Source organism: Ranitomeya variabilis, chromosome 5, assembly GCF_051348905.1.
Source record: "Ranitomeya variabilis isolate aRanVar5 chromosome 5, aRanVar5.hap1, whole genome shotgun sequence".
NCBI lineage: Eukaryota > Metazoa > Chordata > Amphibia > Anura > Dendrobatidae > Ranitomeya > Ranitomeya variabilis.
The window spans coordinates 682,435,105-682,462,346 of NC_135236.1; the positions used below are offsets into that span (position 1 = coordinate 682,435,105).

Consider the following 27,242-nt stretch of genomic DNA (forward strand, 5'->3'; position numbering starts at 1 on the left):
ATATAGTAATAGTGCCCCCTCATTGTAATAATGCTCCCCCTGTGCCTCCATATAGTAATAGTGCCCCCTCATTGTAATAATGCTCCCCCTGTGCCTCCATATAGTAATAGTGCCCCCTCATTGTAATAATGCTCCCCCTATGCCTCCATATAGTAATAGTGCCCCCTCATTGTAATAATGCTCCCCCTGTTCCTCCATATAGTAATAGTGCCCCCTCATTGTAATAATGCTCCCCCTGTGCCTCCATATAGTAATAGTGCCCCTTATTGTAATAATGCTCCCCCTGTGCCTCCATATAGTAATAGTGCCCCCTCATTGTAATAATGCTCCCCCTGTGCCTCCATATAGTATTAGTGCCCCCCTCATTGTAATAATGCTCCCCCTGTGCCTCCATATAGTATTAGTGCCCCCCTCATTGTAATAATGCTCCCCCTGTGCCTCCGTATAGTAATAGTGCCCCCCTCATTGTAATAATGCTCCCCCTGTGCCTCCGTATAGTAATAGTGCCCCCCTCATTGTAATAATGCTCCCCCTGTGCCTCCATATAGTAATAGTGCCCCCTCATTGTAATAATGCTCCCCCTGTGCCTCCATATAGTAATAGTGCCCCCTCATTGTAATAATGCTCCCCCTGTGCCTCCATATAGTAATAGTGCCCCCCTCATTGTAATAATGCTCCCCCTATGCCTCCATATAGTAATAGTGCCCCCCTCATTGTAATAATGCTCCCCCTGTGCCTCCATATAGTAATAGTGCCCCCTCATTGTAATAATGCTCCCCCTGTGCCTCCATATAGTAATAGTGCCCCCTCATTGTAATAATGCTCCCCCTGTGCCTCCATATAGTAATAGTGCCCCCTCATTGTAATAATGCTCCCCCTGTGCCTCCATATAGTAATAGTGCCCCCTCATTGTAATAATGCTCCCCCTGTGCCTCCATATAGTAATAGTGCCCCCTCATTGTAATAATGCTCCCCCTGTGCCTCCATATAGTAATAGTGCCCCCTCATTGTAATAATGCTCCCCCTGTGCCTCCATATAGTAATAGTGCCCCCTCATTGTAATAATGCTCCCCCTGTTCCTCCATATAGTAATAGTGCTCCCTCATTGTAATAATGCTCCCCCTGTGCCTCCATATAGTAATAGTGCCCCCTCATTGTAATAATGCTCCCCCTGTTCATCTATGTAGTATTAGTGCCCCCTCATTGTAATAATGCTCCCCCTGTGCCTCCATATAGTATTAGTGCCCCCTCATTGTAATAATGCTCCCCCTGTGCCTCCATATAGTATTCGTGCCTCCTCATTGTAATAATGCTCCCCCTGTGCCTCCATATAGTATTAGTGCCCCCTCATTGTAATAATGCTCCCCCTGTGCCTCCATATAGTAATAGTGCCCCCTCATTGTAATAATGCTCCCCCTGTGCCTCCATATAGTAATAGTGGTCATCTGTGCCCCTCATAGAAATAATGCCCCCTATGTATCTCAGTTTAGTAACAATGCATCCCTCTGTGCCCCCAGTAATAATGCCCCTGTGTGCCTCCATATAGTAATGCCCGATCTGCGCCTCCATATAGTAATAGTGCCTCCTCAGCCTCCACAGTCAACATGCCCCCAACCCCGGTGTCTCCTCGTAGAAATGGTTCCCCCTATTCTGCCCCTACCGCCTATTTCAGTCCTGGCAAAAAATGAATAGAGTGATAGATCTGCCCAGCGCTGGAGCGGTGGCGGAGTGATGTCCCTGCGGTTCCCGTCCTGGTGATCTGTTATCCGGAGGCAGCTGACTCCACCCGGGTCCTGACGACGGGAATATTAAACAATGAACATCATGTGTGACGATGCAGCCGACTACCAACCCGGCCCAGAATCAGCCGTCCGACCCTGACCGGGTGGGTGGTAGCTGCCGCCATGTCATCATGGGTCTGCTGTGACACAGGAATCTGGGCACCAATGATGGCAGTGTCACTGAAGGGAGTATTCCACCAGCAGAACTGTGAGCGCAGCTCTGGAGGATAAGACACGATGTATCAGCAGAATAAGGAGTGCAGCTCTGGAGGATAAGACACGATGTAACAGCAGAATAGTGAGTGCAGCTCTGGAGGATAAGACACGATGTAACAGTAGAATAGTGAGTGCAGCTCTGGAGGATAAGACACGATGTAACAGCAGAATAGTGAGTGCAGCTCTGGAGGATAAGACACGATGTAACAGCAGAATAGTGAGTGCAGCTCTGGAGGATAAGACACGATGTAACAGCAGAATAGTGAGTGCAGCTCTGGAGGATAAGACACGATGTAACAGCAGAATAGTGAGTGCAGCTCTAGAGGATAAGACACGATGTAACAGCAGAATAATGAGTGCAGCTCTGGAGGATAAGACACGATGTAACAGCAGAACAGTGAGTGCAGCTCTGGAGGATAAGACACGATGTAACAGCAGAATAGTGAGTGCAGCTCTGGAGGATAAGACACGATGTAACAGCAGAATAGTGAGTGCAGCTCTGGAGGATAAGACACGATGTAACAGCAGAATAGTGAGTGCAGCTCTGGAGGATAAGACACGATGTAACAGCAGAATAGTGAGTGCAGCTCTGGAGGATAAGACACGATGTAACAGCAGAATAGTGAGTGCAGCTCTAGAGGATAAGACACGATGTAACAGCAGAATAATGAGTGCAGCTCTGGAGGATAAGACACGATGTAACAGCAGAACAGTGAGTGCAGCTCTGGAGGATAAGACACGATGTAACAGCAGAATAGTGAGTGCAGCTCTGGAGGATAAGACACGATGTAACAGCAGAATAGTGAGTGCAGCTCTGGAGGTGACTGAAGGATAATTTCTTGTCTGGACAGCCGTACATCACCAAGCACAATGCTGAGCGTCAGATGGAGTGGTCTAAAGCCGCCACCTCTGCACTCTGGAGGACACGTGTTCTGTGCAGTGACGGATCACACTTCTCTACCTACAGCTGAAGCCCCTTATCTGCCCCCCCATGACTGTGCCCACTGCACAAGATCCATACAGACATAGGAGGACAGAACGTGAGCGGCCGCACAGAGCCCAACTCCATCCTACACTGGAAATTATGAGCCTGGACCCCAACATCAGGGTCTGACCCCACAAATCATCTTCTGGAAGAAGGGGCAAAATCCTGTAGAATCTCCAGCAGAGCGGCGCCGCTGTATCTGCAGAGGGTCCTCACCGGATTTTCCTCCTCAGATCCGGGATTCCGGATTATCGGAAGTCTGATGAGATTTAACGTAATAGAAAACAAACAGCAAATTTATTTCAAAAATAGATTTATATGAAACCAATGGAAAATAGCAGAAGACTGAAGCCCCTCCCCCGAGGAGCAGAACTGCCACCATTCTGGTATATAAAGGGCCGGTGTCTTGCAAACAAAGGGAGCCTCCGCATAACATTGGTTCAGTGTCTGCCGCACTCTTCTAGGTTGTCAAGATCTCTGCTTGCTGTGAGTGAAGTCTTGTTGACCCAGAAATTATCTCCCAGCCGAGGGCTTGTCTCCATGTGTGACTATGGACAAGAATCTGTGAGCCTGGTGGTTTGCTACAATGTGTCAGTGCAGGAAGAATGTCATAGTCTGGAGTGTGGATCCTTCATGCCTCCAGCAGATATGAAACAACAAAACTGCAGTTGTCAAACTGCCGTTTCTGACTGTAATCTCTACACTTTTTCACTGACAGCAAGCAGAGGTCTAGGATATTTTATAGGCTAAAAATCACTAAGCAAACTAGAAAATTGTAGAAGCAACTAAAATCCCCAACCAAACAAGCTGCAGTAATGCTGACCTGACACCAGGGGGCAGATCTCACAGCAAGAAACAAAAAAAGATTTATTAAATATCTGTACACAGGAAGCTCCCCCTAGTGGTGGCTGCAGACAGGATCTTATCACGTATCTCTGTATACAGGGAGCTCCCCCTAGTGGTGGCTGCAGACAGGATCTTATCACGTATCTCTGCATACAGGGAGCTCCCCCTAGTGGTGGCTGCAGACAGGATCTTATCACGTATCTCTGTATACAGGGAGCTCCCCCTAGTGGTGACTGCAGACAGAATCTTATCATGTATCTCTGTATACAGGGAGCTCCCCCTAGTGGTGACTGCAGGTAGGATCTTATCATGTATCTCTGTATACAGGGAGCTCCCCCTAGTGGTGGCTGCAGACAGGATCTTATCATGTATCTCTGTATACAGGAAGCTCCCCCTAGTGGTGGCTGCAGACAGGATCTTATCATGTATCTCTGTATACAGGGAGCTCCCTCTAGTGGTGACTGCAGACAGGATCTTATCATGTATCTCTGTATACAGGGAGCTCCCCCTAGTGGTGGCTGCAGACAGGATCTTATCATGTATCTCTGTATACAGGGAGCTCCTCCTAGTGGTGGCTGCAGACAGGGTGTTATCATGTATCTCTGTATACAGGGAGCTGCCCCTAGTGGTGACTGCAGACAGGATCTTATCATGTATCTCTATACAGGGAGCTCCCCCTAGTGGTGACTGCAGACAGGATCTTATCATGTATCTCTATACAGGGAGCTCCCCCTAGTGGTGACTGCAGACAGGTTCTTATCATGTATCTCTGTATACAGGGAGCTCCCCCTAGTGGTGGCTGCAGACAGGATCTTATCATGTATCTCTGTATACAGGGAGCTCCCCCTAGTGGTGTCTGCAGACTGAATCTTATCATGTATCTCTGTATACAGGGAGCTCCCCCTAGTTGTGGCTGCAGACAGGATCTTATCATGTATCTCTGTATACAGGGAGCTCCCCCTAGTGGTGGCTGCAGACAGGATCTTATCATGTATCTCTGTATACAGGGAGCTCCCCCTAGTGGTGGCTGCAGACAGGATCTTATCATGTATCTCTGTATACAGGGAGCTCCCCCTAGTGGTGGCTGCAGACAGGATCTTATCATGTATCTCTGTTTACAGGGAGCTCCCCCTAGTGGTGGCTGCAGACAGGATCTTATCATGTATCTCTGTATACAGGGAGCTCCCCCTAGTGGTGGCTGCAGACAGGATCTTATCAAGTATCCTTGTATACAGGGAGCTCCCCGTAGTGGTGGCTGCAGACAGGATCTTATCATGTATCTGTATACAGGGAGCTCCCCCTAGTGGTGACTGCAGACAGGATCTTATCATGTATCTGTATACAGGGAGCTCCCCCTAGTGGTGGCTGTAGACAGGACCTTATCATGTATCTCTGTATACAGGGAGCTCCCCCTAGTGGTGGCTGCAGACAGGATCTTATCATGTATCTCTGTATACAGGGAGCTCCCCCTAGTGGTGGCTGTAGACTGGATCTTATCATGTATCTCTGTATACAGGGAGCTCCCCCCTAGTGGTGGCTGCAGACAGGATCTTATCATGTATCTCTGTATACAGGGAGCTCCCCCCTAGTGGTGGCTGCAGACAGGATCTTATCATGTATCTCTGTATACAGGGAGCTCCCCCTAGTGGTGACTGCAGACAGGATCTTATCATGTATCTCTGTATACAGGGAGCTCCCCCTAGTTGTGGCTGCAGACAGGATCTTATCATGTATCTCTGTATACAGGGAGCTCCCCCTAGTGGTGACTGCAGACAGGATCTTATCATGTATCTCTGTATACAGGGAGCTCCCCCTAGTTGTGGCTGCAGACAGGATCTTATCATGTATCTCTGTATACAGGGAGCTCCCCCTAGTGGTGACTGCAGACAGGTTCTTATCATGTATCTCTGTATACAGGGAGCTCCCCCTGGTGGTGGCTGCAAGTTCACACTTTCTCTACCATGTAACTGTGAGCTTATATGGAGGGATTTGGGCACTGATAATGTATGGAGGACCCTAGCACCTTGTTAGGTTAATTTGGGGTTATTTTGGGGTTCAACACGCAAAGGATATTGGTACTAGGGGGGGTCACCATTTATTGTGGACATATACAATGTTCCTGACGTACTTCACTAGTACGTGATATGGCTGGTGATCAGTGCACTGTTGGAATCTACAGGGGGCGCTAGCGGGCTACAACTCTGACATACACTCCATCCTTCGGCCTCAGGGTGGACACTGCGGTGACCTGTAGCGGAATCTGGAAGAAAGATGGAAAGGGTTAAGTTCTGTGTCACATTCTCTGTGTCCCCCACATCATTTTTGCTCATATAGAATCAATGGTTTCCAATCCGTGGAGCACTGCAATTCCCAGCATGCTCACAGAACTACAGACTGAAGACCTCTGGTCTGTACGAGGAATATAAAGGATCTGCAGCTTCTTCTTCACCTGAGTACGAGGACAAGTCTCAAAGCGAAACTTCCGCAGGATCCGGTACAAGGTGATTTTGGCTTCCAAGATGGCGAGTCGCATCCCGATGCAGCTGCGGGGTCCGGCTCCAAACGGCAGGTAGAGGAAGGGGTGACGCTTCTGCTTCTCCTCAGCCGTGAATCTGCGGGAAGATCCTGATTATTGGCACCGTGCCGATCCGCCATACTGTGCACATGTCGTCATATCGTTACCTCTCGGGTCTGAAGCGCTCGGGCTGTTCCCAGTACCGGGGGTCATTCTGCATGCAGCCAATAGGAATCTCCAGCACCGTCCCGGCCGGGATCTTACACCCCATCACTGTGCAGTCAGCCGCCGCTTCCCGGGCAAACCTAGGGGCAAACGGGCACCATATACTATGTATGTATCACACCCAGAGCAGCAATCACTGTTCTGCTGCAAAATTTCCTGCCTTTGTGTCCCGTTGCCTATTCTGCATCTCTACAGAGCACGTACTACATTCCCCATAGTCCACTGCATCACAGTCCCATCAGATTGCAAGTAAAGATCGTTCTGGATGCAATGCCGAAATTATGAGCACAGCTCTGGAGTGCAAGATGTGATGCAGCAACAGTTGTGAATGCTGCTCTGGAAGTATTAAAGAAGATTAATTAACATGAGGTAGCAAATAATTTGTGAATGCAGCTCTGGACTAGTAAAGTCATGGCCAAAACTTTTGAGACTGATGTAGATTTTGGTTTTCACAAATTTTTGCTGCTTCAGTTTTAATAATTGAGTCCAGACTGTTATAAAGATATAATATATTACAAAGTCTTTCCATACCACAACAATAAACTTTATCGCATAAACCCTGTTTGCACTGAATTTCTGCTCTGCCACAAAGTGACCTACTCTTTATCTTAGGAGAAAGTGTTATCGAGGACAAGGCAGCTGGTATCATGCTGTGATGTGACTGAATTATAGGAGCCGACTGGGGACTTTATGATGTGGATGGTGCCTGAAATCATTGTCTTTTTTCTGTTATCAATGATTACCTGCAAGGAAACATGTACAATTACCATTGCTTTGCATCCATAAGCTTTACAGGCAAGGACATTACTGCTTGAAAGACAGCCCCTAAATCGACCATTTACTGGGTCATCAAGAACCTAAAAAGGAGAGAGATCCAGTTGCTGTGAGGATGCTACAGGGCACACAAGAAAGTCCAGTGAGTATCAGGACCGTCTCCTAAAGAGTATTTAGCTACGGAATTGGTTCATCAGTGCAGAGCTTGCTCAGGAATGGCAGGAGTCAGTGCATCTGCTCACACAGGAAGGGGAAGGCTTTTGGTGGTTGCTCTGGTGCCAAGAAGGGCAGCAAAGAAGCCACTTCACTCCAAGAAGAACATTAAGGTCAGATGAACATTCTGCATGAAGTACAGGGATTGTACTGCAGGCGGGGGGGGAGTAATTTTCTAGGATGAAGCCCCTCAGACTGTTCTAGATGTTTAGAAGAATGATTGGAGAAGTGAAGGCGACGCTGCCATCAGTACTGTGTCTGCCGACAGTAAAGCTTCCTGAGACCATGTGTGGGGGCTTCTCATCCATGGAGGGGGCTCACTCTCAATGTGCTAGAGCTTCTCATCCATGGAGGGGATTCACTTACAATGTGTGGGTGGCTAACATCATCTGATCTTCATGGTGCCTTTTTCGAAGGAATAAAAGAATCCACACTATCCATAAACAAAGAGTTGGTGAGGGAACACTGAGCTAATTTACATGAATTTACATCTCCTGGTCCAGATGAATTACGTCCTAGGATACTGACAGAGTTAACAGAGGAAATTGCAGAACCACTAACCAGAATCTTTGAACAATCATGGAGAACAGACGTCCCAGAAAATTGGAGAAGGGCAAATGTTGTCCCTATCTTCAGAAAAGGAAAGAAGACAGAGCCAGGAAACTGCAAGCAAGTGAGCCTTACTTATATACCAGGAAATTACAGGCCAGTGAGCCTTACTTCTATACCAGGAAAGAACTGTGAACAAATTATTAAACAGCACGTATGTAAGTACTTGGATAAGAATACAGTAATTAACCAGAGCCATCATGGGTTTGTACCAAACAAGTCATGCCTGACTAATCTAAATTCTTTCTATGATGGAATCATTGACTGGGTGAATCAGGGAAATGCTGTAGATATAGTAGATTTCGACTTCAACAAAGCATTTGATAAAGTATCTCATACTATCTTCATTAAAAAAAAGATCAAGCATGGGATTGACAAGGCTACGATTAGGTGGATTTATAACTGGGTCAGTGATCGTACTCAAAGAGTGATAATAAATGGTTGCATATCCAATTGGAAGAGTGTTTCCAGTGGGGTACCACGAGGCTCTGTCCTGGCCCCAGTGTTACAAGTGGGGACCACAAGGCTCTGTCCTGGCCCCAGTGTTACAAGTGGGGACCACAAGGCTCTGTCCTGGCCCCAGTGTTACAAGTGGGGACCACAAGGCTCTGTCCTGGTCCCAGTGTTACAAGTGGGGTACCAAAAGGCTCTGTCCTGGCCCCAGTGTTACAAGTGGGGACCACAAGGCTCTGTCCTGGCCCCAGTGTTACAAGTGGGGACCACAAGGCTCTGTCCTGGCCCCAGTGTTACAAGTGGGGACCACAAGGCTCTGTCTTGGTCCCAGTGTTACAAGTGGGGTACCACAAGGATCTGCCCTGGCCCCAGTGTTACAAGTGGGGACCACAAGGCTCTGTCCTGGTCCCAGTGTTACAAGTGGGGTACCACAAGGATCTGCCCTGGCCCCAGTGTTACAAGTGGGGACCACAAGGCTCTGTCCTGGCCCCAGTGTTACAAGTGGGGACCACAAGGCTCTGTTCTGGCCCCAGTGTTACAAGTGGGGAACACAAGTCTCTGTCCTGGTCCCAGTGTTACAAGTGGGGTACCACAAGGATCTGTCCTGGCCTCAGTGTTACAAGTGGGGTACCACAAGGATCTGCCTTGGCTCCAGTGTTACAAGTGGGGACCACAAGGCTCTGTCCTGGTCCCAGTGTTACAAGTGTCGACCACAAGACTGTCCTGGCCCCAGTGTTACAAGTGGGGACCACAAGGCTCTGTCCTGGTCCCAGTGTTACAAGTGGGGAACACAAGTCTCTGTCCTGGTCCCAGTGTTACAAGTGGGGTACCACAAGGATCTGTCCTGGCCTCAGTGTTACAAGTGGGGTACCACAAGGATCTGCCTTGGCTCCAGTGTTACAAGTGGGGACCACAAGGCTCTGTCCTGGTCCCAGTGTTACAAGTGGGGTACCACAAGGATCTGCCCTGGCCCCAGTGTTACAAGTGGGGACCACAAGGCTCTGTCCTGGTCCCAGTGTTACAAGTGGGCTACCACAAGGCGCTGTCCCAACACCAGTGTTACAAGTGGGGTTCCCAGAGGCTCTGTCTTTGCCCCAGTGTTACAAGAGGGGACGACAAGGCTCTGTCCTGGTCGCAGTGCTACAAGTAGGGTACCAAAAGGCTCTGTCCTGGCCCCAGTGTTATAAGTGGGGACCACAAGGCTCTTCTGTCCTTGTTCCAGTGTTACAAGTGTGGATCACAAGACTGTCCTGGCCCCAGTGTTACAAGTGGGGTACCACAAGGCTCTGTCCTGGTCCCAGTGTTACAAGTAGGGTTCCCAAAGGCTCTGTCCCGGCCCCAGTGTTACAACTGGGGTACCACAAGGCTCTGTCCTGGCCCCAGTGTTACAAGTGGGGTACCAAAAGGCTCTGTCCTGGCCCCAGTGTTACAAGTGGGGACCACAAGGCTCTGTCCTGGCCCCAGTGTTACAAGTGGGGACCACAAGGCTCTGTCCCGGCCCCAGTGTTACAAGTGGGGTACCACAAGGTTCTGTTCAAGCCCCAGCGTTACAAGTGGGGTACCAAAAGGCTCTGTCCTGGCCCCAGTGTTACAAGTGGGGTACCAAAAGGCTCTGTCCTGGCCCAAGTGTTACAAGTGGGGACCACAAGGCTCTGTCCCGGCCCCAGTGTTACAAGTGGGGTACCAAAAGGCTCTGTCCTGGCCCCAGTGTTACAAGTGGGGACCACAAGGCTCTGTCCTGGCCCCAGTGTTAAAAGTGTGGATCACAAGGCTCTGTCCTGGCCCCATTGTAGCTCAACATTTTTATTAATCATCTATATAAGGGAACTGAAGGTAAACTGATCAAATTTACAAACGATGCAAAGCTAGGAGGGATAGCTAACACTAGAGAAGACAGAGAAAGGATTCAAAAGGATCTAGAGAAGCTTGAAGAATGGACAGTGACTAACAATGGTATTTAACAGGGACAAATGCAAGATTCTACATCTGGGCAAGAAAAACAAAAATTACATCTACAGAATGGGAGGAATAGAACTAAGCAACAGGACGTGTGAAAAAGACTTGGGTATACTAATAGATCACAGACTGAACAAGAGTCAACATTGTGTTGCAGCAGCAAAAAGGCAAATACAGCTGTATGATGTATTAGGAGAAGCATAGAGTCAAGATTATGTGAAGTCATTCTCCCCTCTTCTCCTCCTTGGTCAGGCCTCACCTGGAATACTGTGTGCAGTTTTGGGCACCACATTATAAAAAAGACATTGAAAAACTGGAGCAAGGTCAGAGAAGAGCGACCAGAATGGTGAGTAGACTGCAATGTCCTACGAGGAAGGATTACAGGATCTGGGAATGTTTAGCTTGCAAAAAAGAAGACTAAGAGGAGACGTAATAGCTGTCTACAAATATCTGAAGGGCTGTCACATTGTAGAAGGATCATCTTTATTTTCATTAACACATGGAAACACGAGAAGCTATGGGAAGAAAGTGAACGGGAGAAGATACAGATTAGATATTAGAAGGCTGACAGTGAGGGTGACCAATGAGAACAGGCAGCCACCAGAGGTGGTGAGTTCTCCTTCAATGGAAGTCTTCACACAGAGGCTGGACAGACATCTGTCTGAGATGGTTTAGGGACTCCTGCATTGAGCAGGGGGTTGGACACAATGATCCCGGGGGTCCCTTCTAAATCTACCTTCTATGAATCCAAGATAAATGGAGGGGATCGCTCACAATGTGTGGGGGCTTCTCATACATGAAGGGGATCACTCACAATTTTTGATTCGGTAACCATAGACACATCTGACTAAAAGCAAAAAACACTGAAGCTGCAAATTGTGAAATCGAAACCTTGTGTCGACTATAATAATGATGGAAGTAGGACGAGCGCAGCTCCGGTTGTGAGTGGAGTAATGCGCATGAAGCTACAGACGGGCACGCACCGGAATGCGGGGGGATACATCCGCAGCGACTCGGAGATCACCAGGTCCATGTAGGGCAGATCGTGCACCGTGTTGTAGTCAGCGCCGTCCTACGATGAGAGACATTTGCCACCATTACATCCCGCCCCCTCTGCAGGGATTGGGGTCCGGCCCCTCGTCCGCCTCCCCAGAGTCACTCACATGGTTCTCTGAGAACTCGTCCACTTCCCTCAGTAGCCGCTCCTGGCTCTCGGGGTGAGTGGCCAGCAGGTAGGTGGTGAATGACAGGAGGCTGCTGGTGGTCTCGTAGCCGGCGATGAGGAAGATGAAGGCTTGGCCCAGGATCTCGTCCTCACTCAGGGTCTTGGTGGTCTTCTTTCTAGGCTCTTCCTTTACGGGGGCCGCCAGATCTGCCTGGTTCACAATATCGAAATGCTCCACGGAGACGTTGGCGGCCATCGTCCTGGCGTCCAGCAGGAGCTGCAGGAAATCCTGGCGTCGCTGCGGCAAAACACACGATTAACCCAGAATCCAGGGAGGATGATGCTGTGAGCAGCGGAGGCGCGAGGCGCCATGTACCTCGCCGGCCGGCTGCTGGTCGCGCTGAGCCATCATGTCCTTCATGACCTTGCGGAAGAAGTCGTTTATCTTGTCTCGGTTCCTATTGGGAAGGCGGCGAGCGATGGGGACCATGATGGACGGAAACGCCACTGGTGGGAAAAGGAGAGAAAAGTAAGAAGACGACCGACCCCCAGAAGGTCACCGCGCTCTCCTGGAGTCCTGAGGGACAGATCTGCCGCTAAATCCTGCTGAGCGTGTGCTCGAAAGCCACCCTCCTGAATATTAATGAGCTCTCCTGAATATTAATGAGCTCTACCGAATATTAATGAGCTCTAATGAATATTAATTAGCTCCAATGAATATTAATTAGTTCTACTAAAAATCAGTGCACCCTCCTGAATATTAATGAGCCCTCCTGAATATTAATGAGCTCTACTGAATATTAATGAGCCCTCCTGAACATTAATTAGCGCTACAGAATATTACTACGCTCCACTGAATATTAATGAGCTCTACAGAATATTAATTAGCTCTTCTGAATATTAATACACTTCCTGAATATTAATGGACTCTACTGAATATTAATGAGCTCTACAGACTATTATCAAGCTCCACTGAATATTAATGAGCTCTACTGAATATTAATGACAACCGCTGAATATTAATAAGATCTACTTGATATTAATGAGCCCTGCTGCGGAATATGAATGGGTTCTGCTGAATATTAATGAATCCATCTCAATATTAGTTATCCATACTGAATATTAATTAGCCCTACAGAATATTAATTATCCCTCCACCATGTTAATGATCCCACCTGAACATGTTATTGTGAGCCCACCTGGATATTAATAAGGCTGGAATTTTAATTATCCCTCCCACATCCTAAAGAATTCTACTGAATATTAATGAGCTGTTAATATTTAAATACGCTCATTTGCATATTAATGGCCTGTTTGCCATGTTAATAAGACTATATGAATATTGATGAGCTCATTAACATTTTAATATTCCCACTTGCATATTAATGAGCAGTTTGACATGTTAATAAGGCCATATGAATGTTAATGAGCAGTTTGACATATTATGAGATCATCTGAATATTAATGACGTCTCTTATGAATGAGATCAGAATAATAATGGTCCCGCCCACATTTTAAAGATTACTAGCATATCAATGAGCCCGCCTTCATATTAAAATGCTCTCCTTTATATTAGTAAACCCCTACATATGTTAATGAACCATGCTTCATATTAAAGAGCCTAATTGAATAATAATGAGTCATCATGCATATTAATGAGCTTCCTGCTTATTAATTATCCCGTACTGCATCTCTCCTCTGATTGGATGCCAGGCAGGCATACGGAGGTCCTGCCACGCCCATCACCCCCGGCCGCCCCTCCCCCTTACACGTCAGCAGAACGAGGGGCTTCAGTGGGGTGAACAGTTCCAGAAACTTCTTGCTGTTCTGCACCATGGGGTGATCCGGATCTTTCTGGGAGTCCACGTTGGTGCCAAACGCCACGCTGGCGACGATGTCCATGGTGTAACACGCGTAACTTCTGTGGAGGCGAGAAACCGGGCGAATGGTTACCAAAGCCAGAGAAGTATTCGCTGCTGCTCTCTGTTATCAGCCAGGGGTTGTTGTGGGGTGGTTGTTTGTTACCTTTGGACATTACAGGATTCTCCCGAGTCTGCAAATGTCTGCAGGTTACTGAGCAGCACGTCGCATCCCTGGTGTATGAGGGGGCACATCTGGAAGACAGCGGAGAGGGGCCTGACAACCTAAGACATGACACTGTGGCGGGTTGTCAGCTGGGGCCGTGCACACCTGTGACTCTAGTTCTAACACTAGCTCCAACCTTAGCACTAAGCCGAACCATAGCCACAAGCCTAACTAAAATCCTACCCTAGTCCTAAAACTAGTCCTAACCTCAGCACTAACTATAACTGTAAGCCTGGCCATAAACCTAACACAGATCCTAGCTATTACCCTATCCTTAAGCCTAAATTAAATTCATCCACGAGCCCTAATACTAAGCTTAACCCAACTCCTAACACTAACCCCAGCACTAAGTCTAACTCTGGTCCTAACGCTAGCTTTAATCATAGCTGCAAGCCTAACCCAAATCATAAACCTAACCTTAGCACTAACCCTAGACATAAACCTAACTCAGGGCTTTGTGGTTAGGCTTAGCGCTAGGATCTAACAGTTTGCCTAAACCAAATCCTAAACCTAGCCATAACTTTAACCCTAGCCCTAGCTAACCCTTACCCAAAACATAACACTAGCTCTAACTCTACCACTAAGCCTAACCATACCCATAACTAACCCAACCACTAAGCCTAACCCTAGCCATAACTCTAAACCTACCACTAAGCCTAACCATACCCATAACTCTAACCCTACTACTAAGCTTAACCATACCATAACTCTAACCCTACCTCTAAGCCTAACCATACCCATAACTATAACCCTACTACTAAGCCTAACCATACCCATAACTCTAACCATACTACTAAGCCTAACCATACCCTTAACTCTAACCCTATCACTAAGCTTAACCCTAACCATAACCCTAGCCATACCCATAAATCTAACCCTACCACTAAGCCTAACCATACCTATAACTCTAAACCTACCACTAAGCCTAACGCTACCCATAACACTAACCCTACAATTAAGCCTAACCCTACCCATAACACAAACCCTACCACTAAGCCTAACCCTCTCATAACTCTAACCCTACCACTAAGCCTAACCCTACTCATAACACTAAGCCTAACCCTACCCATAACTCTAGTGGTAGCACTAAGCCTAACCCTATTACTAAGCCTAACCCTACCACTACGAATAACCGTACCCATAACTCTAACCCTATCACTAATCCTAACCTACCCATAACTCTAAACCTACCACTAAGCCTAACCATACCCATAACTCTAAACCTACCACTAAGCCTAACCCTACCCATAACACACACGCTACCACTAAGCCTAACCCTACCCATAACATTAACCCTACCACTAAGCCTAACCATACCCATAACTCTAACCCTATTACTAAGCCTAACCCTACCCATAACTCTAACCCTATTACTAAGCCTAACCCTACTCATAACACTAACCGTACCACTAAGCCTAACCGTATTAGTAAGCCGAACCCTACCCATAACTCTAACCCTACCACTATGAATAACCGTACCCATAACTCTAACCCTATCACTAAGCCTAACCATAACCAAAACTATAACCATAGCCCTATCTGAATTTCTAACACTAACCGTAGATCTCAGCTTAACCATGGCCTCCCCCAGCCCTCCCGGCTGCGCCATGGGCCCTCAGCATTGGACTCACCTCCTTCATACGTGCCGCGCTGAAGGACGGGGTCAGGACGCTACGCACACGCTCCCATTGCTGGTCGCGGAGGCACAGGAGGCTGTCGCTCATCGGCTTGGTCACCAGGTTCATTTTCTGCAGGGATAAGAGCGAAAGATAAGCGGCGCCTCACCAGCACAGCTGCCTGCCGTGCAATTAGACAGGGAGCAACTGTAGCAAACCCTCAGCATTGAAAGCAGGACAAGGTCCTGACTCGTTTTCGTTCACTGACAGCAGGCGGAGAACTTACCAGCCTGTTGGTAAAGTTTGAGAAGTCTTTCTGAAGAACCTGCTTCACGGCCTCCGGATCGGACAGAAGAACCATCGGACGGCGGCCCATGTAATACCTGTGTATGATGTAACGCCGGGCATCATGGGAGATGTACCGCCAGCTGGAAACACTACATCTCCCACAATGCCTCCCAGCAGGAGGTGATGGACAGACAGACGTTTACGTGCAGCTTTGGGTGTGACTAGAGTAGAATCAGTTACCCCGAGATCGGCCCGTACGTCTTCAGGATCTGATTGGCTCCTTCCCAGAATCCCTGAAAATTAAAGTAAAATAACCAATCACGGCGAAGGATGAAAGGAGCACCATGTGACCACAACTCCCATCATCCTACCTTCTGGAACAGCAGCACATTCCCGATGAACGGCGCTGGCCTGGGATGTCTGATCCCCATCTTCTGCAGCTGCGAGAAGGCGGATATGGAATACCTGCAGGAGAAGTGGCCATCACACATGTGTCCGCGGACTACCACCCCCATCAGGCGCAGCACATGGTTATGTGTAATATCTGCTCCCACAATTCCCTGCTCTGCTCGGGCCGAGCCCTGTGTCCCCTGCTTAGACGAAGGGGTGACAGATCGCGCCTGACTGCATGTATGTCACGATAATGTAAAAATGCCATGTTCTGAGTAATTTTTTAGACGATACCATGGTGGCAGACACACGCTGTGGGCGCTCTGCCCCCCCTTCTCTCTGCCTGTCAGCACAGTGAAATTCTAAGCCACTCTTTTCCCCCTCCCTCAGGAATCTCTTTGTTTGCAGCTGCAAAACCAAAAGAAAAGAGTAGCAGCGCATGACAATCCCTTTGTTTAGCTACAGTGGTCCTTTAAGACCAAATATATCAAAATAGGATATTCACAGAAATAGGCTGTTCATATTTCCGGAAACCGCAGGGACAGAGCTCCTAACTGGTGGGTTTTGGGAGCTCAGCTCTTAGCAGAAATTGAGAAATGCATTACTGCTTAACTGGGGCTCATAGCCAAGACATGTTTATACTTAAATTAACCTCCAGGTCTTGCTGAACATAGTGATAACTTTGTATTTCTTCTACGAGGTTCATACGCCAAGATGTGAGGAAAAATGGCTTCTCATAACTTTAAGAAAGGGGACTATTCAGCCTCTGAGTGAGGTCACCACAGGGTAGTGCCTTGGTTTTGGGTACAGGGATAAGTGAGTGAGACATGAGTCTTCACTAGTCTTTTGTCCAGGGTCTAGCTGCGAGACACATCTGTAATGCATCTTGATGTGTCGCCCTTCCCCGAGCCGCATGGTCAGCCATGATATGAAAGAACCGTAAGTCTATTTTCTTCTGTTAATCCCTTTTTATTTGTAATCGTTTGGTATATATATAATTGTCTCCTTTTATAATATCTTTTTACACGTTTGTAAACACTGCCTACCTTTTGGAGTAAAATACAGTATATAAAATTACTAGCTTCGTTTCTCCTTGCTCTATAACGTACTGTCATGTCCTCTGAAGTGAATTAGGCTACTAATTTGGGTTGGCTCCGGACCCATTATTAAGAAATCGGAGCTGGTGGCAGCGGATTTGTCCTGCACCTTTGGGAAACCTGGTAGCGACGGATAGCATTGATAATTAATGTTCCCGCCTGAGTGGGATTAGTTATATTGCCCTCGCTGCAGTGTGCCCATTAGCCAGTAAAAAGTAAGGCAGCCTTTCTGGCGACTAATTATCGTAGGTGCAGTACCCTGTCTGATCTGAGGTTAAGGGGGGCACCAGAGAGCTGAAAGTTCCAAACCGAAACTGGGAAGTGGGATATAGATAAATCCCCTTCAGAAAAGAACTGGGGCAACCAAACAACCCCGGTTCATGACATATTGGGGTCAGCAGATTGGGATGATAAAGTTATCCCCCTGTGATCCGTGACAATGTATTAGAATCATACCGCAGCAAAATAAGTGTGAGACCCCTGACCATCTGCCCACCATAATGAGCCTGAACCCAGGTCTGCCACAATAATATCACATGGCGGTATTATTAGTATACTATGTGGCGGTGTTATATAGGTGCTGTATGGGGTATTATTAGTATACTATGTGGTGGTATTACATAGGTTCTGTATGGGATATTATTAGTATACTATGTGGCGGTATTACATAGTATACTAATAATACCCCATACAGCACCTATGTAATACCGCCACATAGTATACTAATAATACCCCATATAGCACCTATGTAATACCGCCACATAGTATACTAATAATACCCCATACAGCACCTATGTAATACCACCACATAGTATACTAATAATACCCCATACAGCACCTATGTGGTGGTATTACATAGGTGCTGGATGGTGGTATTATTAGTATACTATGTGGAGGTATTACATAGGTACTGATGGTTTATGATCCAGCCACAGACCCTGGTTTTTAGTAGAACCATATATGCTGTGAACCAGCCTATCCCTAGTACCTTGTCCCTTTCTAAAGGTGCGATATCTTATATATCTAGGTCGGCCCGCAGAACTCACAGTATTCCTGTAAGATGCCCATCACTTGGTCAATACGGTCACCATAGGTCCCAATGATCCATATCCTTCATTCTTTGCTTGGGTATTTATAGACTCTGACACCATAAATATAGGGCATGTTTATAAGCCCCCATGAATATGGGGTACGGATATCCTCTTCTAAGGAATATTTTTGCCAAATCCTTTTCTTGTTTTTCACAAGCAGATACAATAGAACAATTACACCTTATACTATTAAATTGGCTTTCTGTGATCTCTTTAAGTTTTCTTGGGGGGGCTGATAACGTTCCCACTTCAATATGTATTTAGTTACTGTTATATCAGTTAATAATTGACCATTTGTTCCTCTTTGGATAATATATGTCAGGGAGGGATAATCTGTCACCTACTAGCTCACAAGTGAATCTTGGACCCATCGGATTCACATTCAGGTATTTAATAAAGTCATTAATCTATTGCTTGTTCCTAACTATAAGATAAAAGTAAATCATGGTCATCCTCACAGAAGAATAAGAGGTCCTCACAGTAGTGCAGGAGCAGACTGGCATAATTGGGGCACATGAGGACCCCATAGCGGTGCCCCTGAGATGAGGATATCACTTCCTAAGTCATATTTAACGATGTCTTCAAGTAATTCAATAGTCAAGTTGGTATTTCTCCTGACGTGAACGTAACCCAAAATCATCAGGGTGCTGCTATACAAGGTCTCCACATCAATAGAGGTCAGGCAAAAGCCCAAGTTCCCACAATTCAGGTTAATTATTCAGGTGAATAATTGACTGTGATCTATGTCATTATTTTCCAGCAAACTAACAAATATCTGAGCACTGACATTTCCCTGGTGGAGGCTTCTCTCTCTCCTTCTTCCATCAATGCAGCCAATGTGGGTCCTCTGCTGAAACCCCCAATTCCTGGCATTTTTGTCAATCAGATGCCTTGTAAAAGTTTTTGACCTAATTTTATGTGAATAAAAAAATAATGTTTCATATTCAGGAGAAAGCATCAAATCTAATTTGTGGTAGAAAAGATAAAACTCTTGTAAGGAGACAGGAGCGGAGATATTGAGAACCTGATTACGGTCTATCTCCCCCTCCTGTAAGAGATTTCGGTCCCCCCAAATCCTGAATGAACGGCTCATGTTTCCTCTCTTTATGGAATGACTGAGGCTTCTTTTAACTCAGACTCTTTCCTAGAGAACTCCAGCTCCGTTTTGTCACTGAGAGTTTTTTCCACCTTATCTAGATCCATTAATCATTTATCTGATTCCTTCTCCCAGCAGTAACAATTGAGGGGGAATCTAGATCTGACCGCTGGGATCTCTCAGATTCTGAGACCTCTAGATAGGTGCTGTATGGTAGTATTTGTATCCTATGTGGCGGTATTACATAGGTGCTGTATGGTAGTATTTGTATCCTATGTGGCGGTATTACATAGGTGCTGTATGGTAGTATTTGTATCCTATGTGGCGGTATTACATAGGTGCTGTATGGCAGTATTATTAGTATACCATGTGGCGGTATTACATAGGTGCTGTATGGCGGTATTATTAGTATACTATGTGGCGGTATTACATAGGTGCTGTATGGCGGTATTATTAGTATACTATGTGGCGGAATTACATAGGTGCTGTATGGTAGTATTTGTATCCTATGTGGTGGTATTACATAGGTGCTGTATGGCGGTATTTGTTTCCTATGTGGCGGTATTACATAAGTGCTGTATGGCGGTATTATTAGTATACCATGTGGCGGTACTACATAGGTTTTTTATGGTAGAGTTATTTGCTTCCTATGTGGCAGTATTACATAGGACCCAGAAGTGGTACCATACCCAAAGTATACAGGGCAGATGAAGTAATACTGTGCACCCAGTATACAAGGCAGGAGAAGTAATACTGTGCACCCAGTATACAGGGCAGGAGAAGTAATACTGTGCACCCAGTATACAGGGCAGGAGAAGTCATACTGTGCACCCAGTATACAGGGCAGGAGAAGTAGTACATCGTTTCGACACTGAGTGGCGGTATTATGTAGTGCGAGCGATCATATTGAAATGGAAGGAGTATCATACTACTGCAAATCTACCAAGACCCGGCCGTCCCTCTAAACTTTCATCTCAAACAAGGAGAAGACTGATCAGAGATGCAGCCAAGAGGCCCATGATCACTCTGGATGAACTGCAGAGATCTACAGTTGAGGTGGAACAGTCTGTCCATAGGACAACAATCAGTCGTACACTGCACAAATCTGGCCTTTATGGAAGAGTGGCAAGAAGAAAGCCATTTCTCTAAGATATCCATAAACAACAAGCCACCTGGGAGACACCAAACATGTGGAAGAAGGTGCTCTGGTCAGATGAAACCAAAATCGAACTTTTTGGCAACAATGCCAAACGATATGTTTGGTGTAAAGGCAACAAAGCTCATCACCCTGAAAACACCATCCCCACTGTCAAACATGGTGGTGGCAGCATCATGGTTTGGGCCTGCTTTTCTTCAGCAGGGACAGGGAAGATGGTTAATGTTGATGGGAAAATGGATGGAGCCAAATACAGGACCATTCTTGAAGAAAACCTGTTGGAGTCTGCAAAAGACCTGAGACTGGGACGGAGATTTGTCTTCAACAAGACAATGATCCCAAAGATAAAGCAAAATCTACAATGGAATGGTTCACAAATAAACGTATCCAGGTGTTAGAATGGCCAAGTCAGAGTCCAGACCTCAATCCAATCGAGAATCTGTGGAAAGAGCTGAAAACTGCTGTTCACAAACGATCTCCGTCAAACCTCACTGAGCTCGAGCTGTTTGCCAAGGAAGAATGGGCAAGAATTTCAGTCTCTCAATGTACAAAACTGATAGAGACAAACCCCAAGCGACTTGTAATCGCAGCAAAAGGGGCGCAACAAAGTATTAAGTTACAGGGGCCGAATAATATTGCACCCCCCACTTTTCAGTTTTTGAATTTCCTCAGAAATTTAAAATAACCAATAAATTTCGTTCAACTTCACAATTGTGTTCCACTTGTTGTTGATTCTTCACCAAAAATTGACATTTGGTATCTTTATGTTTGAAGCCTGATATGTGGGAAAAGGGTGAAAAGTTCCAGGGGGCCGAATACTTTTGCAAGGCACTGTACATATACTGTAGTTCTGTGTATGCGGCTATCGAAAGTACAGAAACCCTTTCTACAGACGGTGTGCGGGGAGTCACTCACCAGTACAGCAATCCCAGCAATCCGGCAGTGAGGGCGATGGTGACTTTAGAGTCGTCCAGTCCGTGCACCCAGGACTCCTCCATTGTTCCTTCTTGTCACAGACCAGTCAGTCCCTGTGGAGAAGGAGGCGTCAGAGATACGGGACAGTGCGTCAGGGAGCGCCGGCGACCCCACAGGACGAGGCAGAAAATCCCATAAATATTTATTTATCACGATCCTTGTTGTGCAGGAAGACTAAATAAACACGGAAAATGAAGAAGTTATCATGAGCAGCCGACCTCCCCGCACAGTACTACTTCCTCCACTGGCTACACATAGGAAACCACAACCGCCTGCGGACGATTAGCAGACGCTCAAAGGGTGCAATGGACAACTCCGCTCATCATCCATCTGCAGAGAAGATGGAGAATACATCACTGCTACAACAGAACTGTGCACCCAATATACAGGGCAGGAGAAGAAATACTGTGCACCCAATATACAGGGCAGGAGAAGTAATACTGTGCACCCAATATACAGGGCAGGAGAAGTAATACTGTGCACCCAGTATACAGGGCAGGAGAAGAAATACTGTGCACCCAGTATACAGGGCAGGAGAAGTAATACTGTGCACCCAGTATACAGGACAGGAGAAGTAATACTGTGCACCCAGTATACAGGACAGGAGAAGTCATACTGTGCACCCAGTATACAGGACAGGAGAAGAAATACTGTGCACCCAGTATACAGGGCAGGAGAAGTAATACTGTGCACCCAGTATACAGGGCAGGAGAAGTAATACTGTGCACCCAGTATACAGGGCAGGAGAAGTCATAATGTGCACCCAGTATACAGGGCAGGAGAAGTAATACTGTGCACCCAGTATACAGGGCAGGAGAAGTAATACTGTGCACCCAGTATACAGGGCAGGAGAAGTAATACTGTGCACCCAGTATACAGGGCAGGAGAAGTAATACTGTGCACCCAGTATACAGGGCAGGAGAAGAAATACTGTGCACCCAGTATACAGGACAGGAGAAGAAATACTGTGCACCCAGTATACAGGGCAGGAGAAGTAATACTGTGCACCCAGTATACAGGGCAGGAGAAGTAATACTGTGCACCCAGTATACAGGGCAGGAGAAGTCATAATGTGCACCCAGTATACAGGGCAGGAGAAGTAATACTGTGCACCCAGTATACAGGGCAGGAGAAGTCATAATGTGCACCCAGTATACAGGGCAGGAGAAGTAATACTGTGCACCCAGTATACAGGACAGGAGAAGTAATACTGTGCACCCAGTATACAGGGCAGGAGAAGAAATACTGTGCACCCAGTATACAGGGCAGGAGAAGTCATACTGTGCCCCAGTATACAGGGCAGGAGAAGTAATACTGTGCAGCCAGTATACAGGGCAGGAGAAGAAATACTGTGCACCCAGTATACAGGGCAGGAGAAGTAATACTGTGCACCCAGTATACAGGGCAGGAGAAGAAATACTGTGCACCCAATATACAGGGCAGGAGGAGTAATACTGTGCACCCAATATACAGGGCAGGAGAAGTCATACTGTGCACCCAGTATACAGGGCAGGAGAAGAAATACTGTGCACCCAGTATACAGGGCAGGAGAAGTAATACTGTGCACCCAGTATACAGGGCAGGAGAAGTAATACTGTGCACCCAGTATACAGGGCAGGAGAAGAAATACTGTGCACCCAGTATACAGGGCAGGAGAAGTAATACTGTGCACCCAGTATACAGGGCAGGAGAAGTAATACTGTGCACCCAGTATACAGGGCAGGAGAAGTCATACTGTGCACCCAGTATACAGGGCAGGAGAAGTAATACTGTGCACCCAATATACAGGGCAGGAGAAGAAATACTGTGCACCCAGTATACAGGGCAGGAGAAGTCATACTGTGCACCCAATATACAGGGCAGGAGAAGTAATACTGTGCACCCAGTATACAGGGCAGGAGAAGAAATACTGTGCACCCATAACACAGGGCAGGAGAAGTCGTACTGTGCACCCAATATACAGGGCAGGAGAAGTCATACTGTGCACCCAGTATACAGGGCAGGAGAAGTAATACTGTGCACCCAGTATACAGGGCAGGAGAAGTCATACTGTGCACCCAGTATACAGGGCAGGAGAAGTAATACTGTGCACCCAGTATACAGGGCAGGAGAAGTAATACTGTGCACCCAGTATACAGGGCAGGAGAAGAAATACTGTGCACCCAGTATACAGGGCAGGAGAAGTCGTACTGTGCACCCAGTATACAGGGCAGGAGAAGTCATACTGTGCACCCAGTATACAGGGCAGGAGAAGAAATACTGTGCACCCATTATACAGGGCAGGAGAAGTCATACTGTGCACCCATAACACAGGGCAGGAGAAGTAATACTGTGCACCCAGTATACAGGGCAGGAGAAGTCATACTGTGCACCCAGTATACAGGGCAGGAGAAGTAATACTGTGCACCCAGTATACAGGGCAGGAGAAGTCATACTGTGCACCCAGTATACAGGGCAGGAGAAGTAATACTGTGCACCCAGTATACAGGGCAGGAGAAGTAATACTGTGCACCCAGTATACAGGGCAGGAGAAGTAATACTGTGGACCCAGTATACAGGGCAGGAGATGTAATACTGTGCACCCAGTATACAGGGCAGGAGAAGTAACACTGTGCACCCAGTATACAGGGCAGGAGAAGTAATATTGTACACCCAGTATACAGGGCAGGAGAAGTCATACTGTGCACCCAGTATACAGGGCAGGAGAAGTCGTACTGTGCACCCAGTATACAGGGCAGGAGAAGTCATACTGTGCACCCAGTATACAGGGCAGGAGAAGAAATACTGTGCACCCAGTATACAGGGCAGGAGAAGTAATACTGTGCACCCAGTATACAGGGCAGGAGAAGTCGTACTGTGCACCCAGTATACAGGGCAGGAGAAGTCATACTGTGCACCCAGTATACAGGGCAGGAGAAGTAATACTGTGCACCCAGTATACAGGGCAGGAGAAGTCATACTGTGCACCCAGTATACAGGGCAGGAGAAGTCATACTGTGCACCAGGTATAAAGGGCAGGAGAAGTCATACTGTGCACCCAGTATACAGGGCAGGAGAAGTCATACTGTGCACCCAGTATACAGGGAAGGAGAAGTAATACTGTGCACCCAGTATACAGGGCAGGAGAAGTAATACTGTGCACCCATAACACAGGGCAGGAGAAGTCGTACTGTGCTCCCAGTATACAGGGCAGGAGAAGAAATACTGTGCACCCAGTATACAGGGCAGGAGAAGAAATACTGTGCACCCAGTATACAGGGCAGGAGAAGTCATACTGTGCACCCAGTATACAGGGCAGGAGAAGTAATACTGTGCTCCCAGTATACAGGACAGGAGAAGTAATACTGTGCACCCAGTATACAGGGCAGGAGAAGAAATACTGTGCACCCAGTATACAGGGCAGGAGAAGAAATACTGTGCACCCAGTATACAGGGCAGGAGAAGTCATACTGTGCACCCAGTATACAGGGCAGGAGAAGTAATACTGTGCTCCCAGTATACAGGGCAGGAGAAGTCATACTGTGCACCCAGTATACAGGGCAGGAGAAGAAATACTGTGCTCCCAGTATACAGGGCAGGAGAAGTAATACTGTGCACCCAGTATACAGGGCAGGAGAAGAAATACTGTGCACCCAGTATACAGGGCAGGAGAAGTAATACTGTGCACCCAGTATACAGGGCAGGAGAAGTCATACTGTGCACCCAGTATACAGGGCAGGAGAAGTAATACTGTGCACCCAGTATACAGGGCAGGAGAAGAAATACTGTGCACCCAGTATACAGGGCAGGAGAAGAAATACTGTGCACCCAGTATACAGGGCAGGAGAAGTCATACTGTGCACCCAGTATACAGGGCAGGAGAAGTCATACTGTGCACCCAGTATACAGGGCAGGAGAAGTAATACTGTGCACCCAGTATACAGGGCAGGAGAAGTAATACTGTGCACCCAGTATACAGGGCAGGAGGAGTAATACTGTGCACCCAGTATACAGGGCAGGAGAAGTAATACTGTGCACCCAATATACAGGGCAGGAGAAGTCATACTGTGCACCCATAACACAGGGCAGGAGAAGTCATACTGTGCACCCAGTATACAGGGCAGGAGAAGTAATACTGTGCACCCAGTATACAGGGCAGGAGAAGTAATACTGTGCACCCAGTATACAGGGCAGGAGAAGAAATACTGTGCACCCAGTACACAGGGCAGGAGAAGGAATACTGTGCACCTAGTATACAGGGCAGGAGAAGTAATACTGTGCACCCAGTATACAGGGCAGGAGAAGTAATACTGTGCACCCAGTATACAGGGCAGGAGAAGTCGTACTGTGCACCCAGTATACAGGGCAGGAGAAGTAATACTGTGCACCCAGTATACAGGGCAGGAGAAGTAATACTGTGCACCCAGTATACAGGGCAGAAGTCATACTGTGCACCCAGTATACAGGGCAGGAGAAGTAATACTGTGCACCCAGTATACAGGGCAGGAGAAGTAGTACTGTGCACCCAGTATACAGGGCAGGAGAAGTAATACTGTGCACCCAGTATACAGGGCAGGAGAAGTCGTACTGTGCACCCAGTATACAGGGCAGGATAAGTCGTACTGTGCACCCAGTATACAGGGCAGGAGAAGTCATACTGTGCACCCAGTATACAGGGCAGGAGAAGTAATACTGTGCACCCAGTATACAGGACAGGAGAAGTAATACTGTGCACCCAGTATACAGGGCAGGAGAAGTAATACTGTGCACCCATTATACAGGACAGGAGAAGTCATACTGTGCACCCAGTATACAGGGCAGGAGAAGTCATACTGTGCACCAGGTATAAAGGGCAGGAGAAGTCATACTGTGCACCCAGTATACAGGGCAGGAGAAGTCATACTGTGCACCCAGTATACAGGGCAGGAGAAGTAATACTGTGCACCCAGTATACAGGGCAGGAGAAGTCATACTGTGCACCCAGTATACAGGGCAGGAGAAGTAATACTGTGCACCCAGTATACAGGGCAGGAGAAGTCATACTGTGCACCCAGTATACAGGGCAGGAGAAGTCATACTGTGCACCCAGTATACAGGGCAGGAGAAGTAATACTGTGCACCAGGTATAAAGGGCAGGAGAAGTCATACTGTGCACCCAGTATACAGGGCAGGAGAAGTAATACTGTGCACCCAGTATACAGGGCAGGAGAAGTCATACTGTGCACCCAGTATACAGGGCAGGAGAAGTCATACTGTGCACCAGGTATAAAGGGCAGGAGAAGTCATACTGTGCACCCAGTATACAGGGCAGGAGAAGTCATACTGTGCACCCAGTATACAGGGCAAGAGAAGTAATACTGTGCACCAGGTATAAAGGGCAGGAGAAGTCATACTGTGCACCCAGTATACAGGGCAGGAGAAGTCATACTGTGCACCCAGTATACAGGGCAGGAGAAGTAATACTGTGCACCCAGTATACAGGGCAGAAGAAATACTGTGCACCCAGTATACAGGGCAGGAGAAGTCATACTGTGCACCCAGTATACAGGAGAAGTAATACTGTGCACCCAGTATACAGGGCAGGAGAAGTAATACTGTGCACCCAGTATACAGGGCAGGAGAAGAAATACTGTGCACCCAGTATACAGGACAGGAGAAGTAATACTGTGCACCCAGTATACAGGGCAGGAGAAGTCATACTGTGCACCCAGTATACAGGGCAGGAGAAGTC

The 27,242-nt window shown here is 47.2% G+C and overlaps 1 protein-coding gene across 3 annotated transcripts in view; it reads right to left on the bottom strand.

Annotated features, from left to right (window-relative positions):
* Nucleotides 1-3,278: 3,278 nt before the first annotated feature.
* Nucleotides 3,279-27,242, bottom strand: part of TBXAS1 (thromboxane A synthase 1) — an 88,279-nt gene continuing 64,315 nt past the window's right edge. For 2 of the 3 annotated variants that reach the window (XM_077267154.1, XM_077267153.1), the window contains 14 exons: nucleotides 21,473-21,585; nucleotides 16,099-16,192; nucleotides 15,968-16,020; nucleotides 15,726-15,822; nucleotides 15,455-15,571; nucleotides 13,764-13,852; nucleotides 13,508-13,659; nucleotides 12,115-12,245; nucleotides 11,737-12,036; nucleotides 11,557-11,645; nucleotides 6,511-6,648; nucleotides 6,278-6,440; nucleotides 5,482-6,088; nucleotides 3,279-3,890 (listed from right to left, as the gene is read on the bottom strand). In XM_077267154.1, coding sequence (XP_077123269.1) covers nucleotides 6,014-6,088; nucleotides 6,278-6,440; nucleotides 6,511-6,648; nucleotides 11,557-11,645; nucleotides 11,737-12,036; nucleotides 12,115-12,245; nucleotides 13,508-13,659; nucleotides 13,764-13,852; nucleotides 15,455-15,571; nucleotides 15,726-15,822; nucleotides 15,968-16,020; nucleotides 16,099-16,192; nucleotides 21,473-21,555 — 1,581 coding nt within the window. In that variant the 5' untranslated portion in view covers nucleotides 21,556-21,585 and the 3' untranslated portion in view covers nucleotides 3,279-3,890; nucleotides 5,482-6,013. Of the gene's footprint in view, nucleotides 3,891-5,481; nucleotides 6,089-6,277; nucleotides 6,441-6,506; nucleotides 6,649-11,556; nucleotides 11,646-11,736; nucleotides 12,037-12,114; nucleotides 12,246-13,507; nucleotides 13,660-13,763; nucleotides 13,853-15,454; nucleotides 15,572-15,725; nucleotides 15,823-15,967; nucleotides 16,021-16,098; nucleotides 16,193-21,472; nucleotides 21,586-27,242 lie in introns of those variants that run through there. The other variant, XM_077267155.1, reaches the window with a different exon arrangement.